Source organism: Micrasema longulum, unplaced genomic scaffold (assembly GCF_059751315.1).
Source record: "Micrasema longulum isolate JH-2025_06_02 unplaced genomic scaffold, ASM5975131v1 h1tg001442l, whole genome shotgun sequence".
In the NCBI taxonomy this organism is placed as follows: Eukaryota; Metazoa; Arthropoda; class Insecta; order Trichoptera; family Brachycentridae; genus Micrasema; species Micrasema longulum.
Window position 1 is genome coordinate 3988 of NW_028278628.1, and position 2607 is coordinate 6594.

General features: G+C 31.4%; 1 protein-coding gene across 1 annotated transcript; it reads left to right on the plus strand.

Annotated features, from left to right (window-relative positions):
• The first annotated feature begins 327 nt into the window (after window positions 1-327).
• Dlc90F (dynein light chain 90F) lies at window positions 328-2219 on the plus strand. The gene is made up of 3 exons (XM_088235800.1): window positions 328-525; window positions 624-789; window positions 1937-2219. The coding sequence occupies exons 1-3, from the start codon at window positions 490-492 to the stop codon at window positions 2083-2085; spliced, it is 351 nt and encodes a 116-aa protein (XP_088091926.1). The 5' UTR covers window positions 328-489; the 3' UTR covers window positions 2086-2219.
• The last annotated feature ends 388 nt before the right edge of the window (window positions 2220-2607 follow it).

The window sequence follows — 2607 nt, forward strand, 5'->3', positions numbered from 1 at the left end:
AAATATTGTATAATTGAATAATTTAGATTTCTGTTTTATGGATGCTTAACATTAAATCCAAACTAAAGTTTATGTGATTTTTAACTTACTTCTATTTTTTTTTGAAAATTAATTTGTTTTTTTTTTTCAATTTTGTTTTTTATTCTTAGTACAAACAAAATACCATTGTTCTTTATTTTGTTGTGTCTATGTTTTTCATATATAATGTTTTCAACCGTTCAAAAATGCCCCGTTTTCATTTGCGGTGTTGCCATTAACGATATGAACACAGTCGGATGTTTATTAATTTTCTTTGTGCGTTTTTATTTATATGCTCAAAGTGCCAGCACTGCAGCCGCCATGCTTTATGACGCGAACTTAACTCCGTTCAGCTGTCAGAGTTTCAGTTTCAGCCGGGTGTATTTTTTATTACTTTCTTACAATATCTGAATTGTTTGGAATCTCTTTTATACTTAATTCCATATTATTTAAAGCTAAAACGTTTTAAAAATGGAAGCTAAAGAATGTCCTGACATGGCAGAAGAGGTACATATTACAATGAGATATTTAATGACAGATTACATTTCGTTGTCAATGTTTACGCATAATTAGTTTATTGTATGATTAATCGATAATTATTTCAGAATCAATTCGTTGTTGACGATGTTAGTAAAATTATTAAGGAAGCTATCGAAAACACCATAGGAGGAACGGCATATCAACACAACAAAGTCAATCAATGGACCTCCACTGTTGTAGAATCTTGTCTTGGCGCTCTAACGAAACTTCAAAAGCCATATAAATACATAGGTATAGTATATTTAAAAAAATATAAACATATAATTAACACCTTCGTATTAGATATTAGTTACTCGTATCATATCTTATTGCTGTATTTATTTATTTACTCACATTCACACTATGTATACTCCTAAAGCTTTCATAGTTCTGTGTTGTATGTTGAGGTTACTTGTCATAAGTAGTTATTAAATAATCGGTTATTGATAGTTATTCTTAAACTTAGTTGTTTGCTCTCAGCATAGCAGTCGTGGTCACGTTGGCCGGAGGGGAGCCAGAAAAAATCAAGCTTATCTGGTGGCAACTTGTAACATTTGTCGCAGCTTGATGATTGTCAAATGTCTAGTATATCCGTAGGCACTTTCAACCTATTATAATTATTTTTACTATCTCGGTGGCCTCTAATATTCCTCGATCATCAGTGGACTAATTCTAGCATCCAGTTGCCTTTGTCCAGAATAATCAGAATGGTGAATACATTTCACATCGTTGAATATTTTGGAGTAAGGTTGATATATTTCATCAAACAACTGAAAAGTCTAGCTTATAAATTATGCTATATTGTATTATGTTACCATTATTTCTGTGGCATGGAGCTATAAGAGCATTGGCTCTTGGCGACATTGGTCGGAAATCGTAATATTACAGGAGAGTTTAGAATTTAGCCATTTCGTGGCATTATAATGGACCATTTGACGTCTTTGATAACAAATATCAAATTGAAATATTACAACACATGTACGTGCTTATAAAATAGTCAAAAATATAAGTTTTTTAATTGATATCGACCTTCTACAAAATGGTGGCAAGAAAAATATGAAATCTTACTCTGGCCCTTCTAGGTTAAAGCCACAGATTTGTCTATTTGCTATTTGTTGTGTGTTCTTATTGAATTTTTTCTATTTTGTGTTAATCATGTATGAATTGGACCGTGTTAAAAAGCTAAAAAAAATGCCTAATGCGGTTATTTTATTAACGGGAGTTCGGTTCCCTGTTAGATCACAATAAATAATTATGGTTTTTTATGAACAATACTCAGGCATGAGTGCCTGAGAGTTCAGTTCTCCACCGTAATTGGGCCTTTTAGCCAAATAAAAAAAGGGCATTAAAAAAAATAATTGAAATAATTCGCTTAAATAATTTTCCTTTCCATTTCCAGTAACCTGTACGATAATGCAGAAAAACGGTGCTGGTCTTCATACTGCATCATCTTGCTTCTGGGATAACAATACAGATGGATCCTGCACAGTGCGTTGGGAGAATAAGACAATGTACTGCATTGTATCTGTTTTTGGACTCTCGTTGTAAATCCCTACTGTGAAATGTGAAAAGACTTGAGAACTAAAGATTTGGTAGAAGGAATTTCATCATCCGTAGAATTAACAGCTTCAATTTTCATAACTACTAAGCACACCATGCATTTAGAAATTCAAATAATGTTTTTTGTTTTCTAAAAAAACAAACATTTTTCAGCTCGTAATTTTAATGGTGCGTAATGTTCTGTGTTTTAGATTTAGAGTCTTTATGATTTTTCGCATTTGCTCGATAGCTTTTGAATGATTTCATAATTATTACATTTTATATTTTTCTACCGAGCTGAGATTCGCTTTTGTTTTTGCTATAACGCTAAAAAGTGCTAAAAAATCTTGTAACAGTATAGCTTACTCAGTATAATTATTTCATTTACAACTTATTGAAAACTGTACATGATGTATCAGCTAAAATAAATATATTTTCTTTGTGCTTAAAATGTCATGAAATTTCTTTAATCATCGTCATATATTTTGCATTTTTTAAATTGGTGGAGTTCTCACTCGTGACATGTATTAT

Bases quoted from the DNA above. Each gene is read 5' to 3' on its own strand.
- Dlc90F (XM_088235800.1), top strand. From the start codon at position 490: ATGGAAGCTAAAGAATGTCCTGACATGGCAGAAGAG. The intron at 526-623 runs GTACATATTACA...TAATTATTTCAG, and splicing joins GTCCTGACATGGCAGAAGAG to AATCAATTCGTTGTTGACGA. The intron at 790-1,936 runs GTATAGTATATT...TTCCATTTCCAG, and splicing joins AAAGCCATATAAATACATAG to TAACCTGTACGATAATGCAG.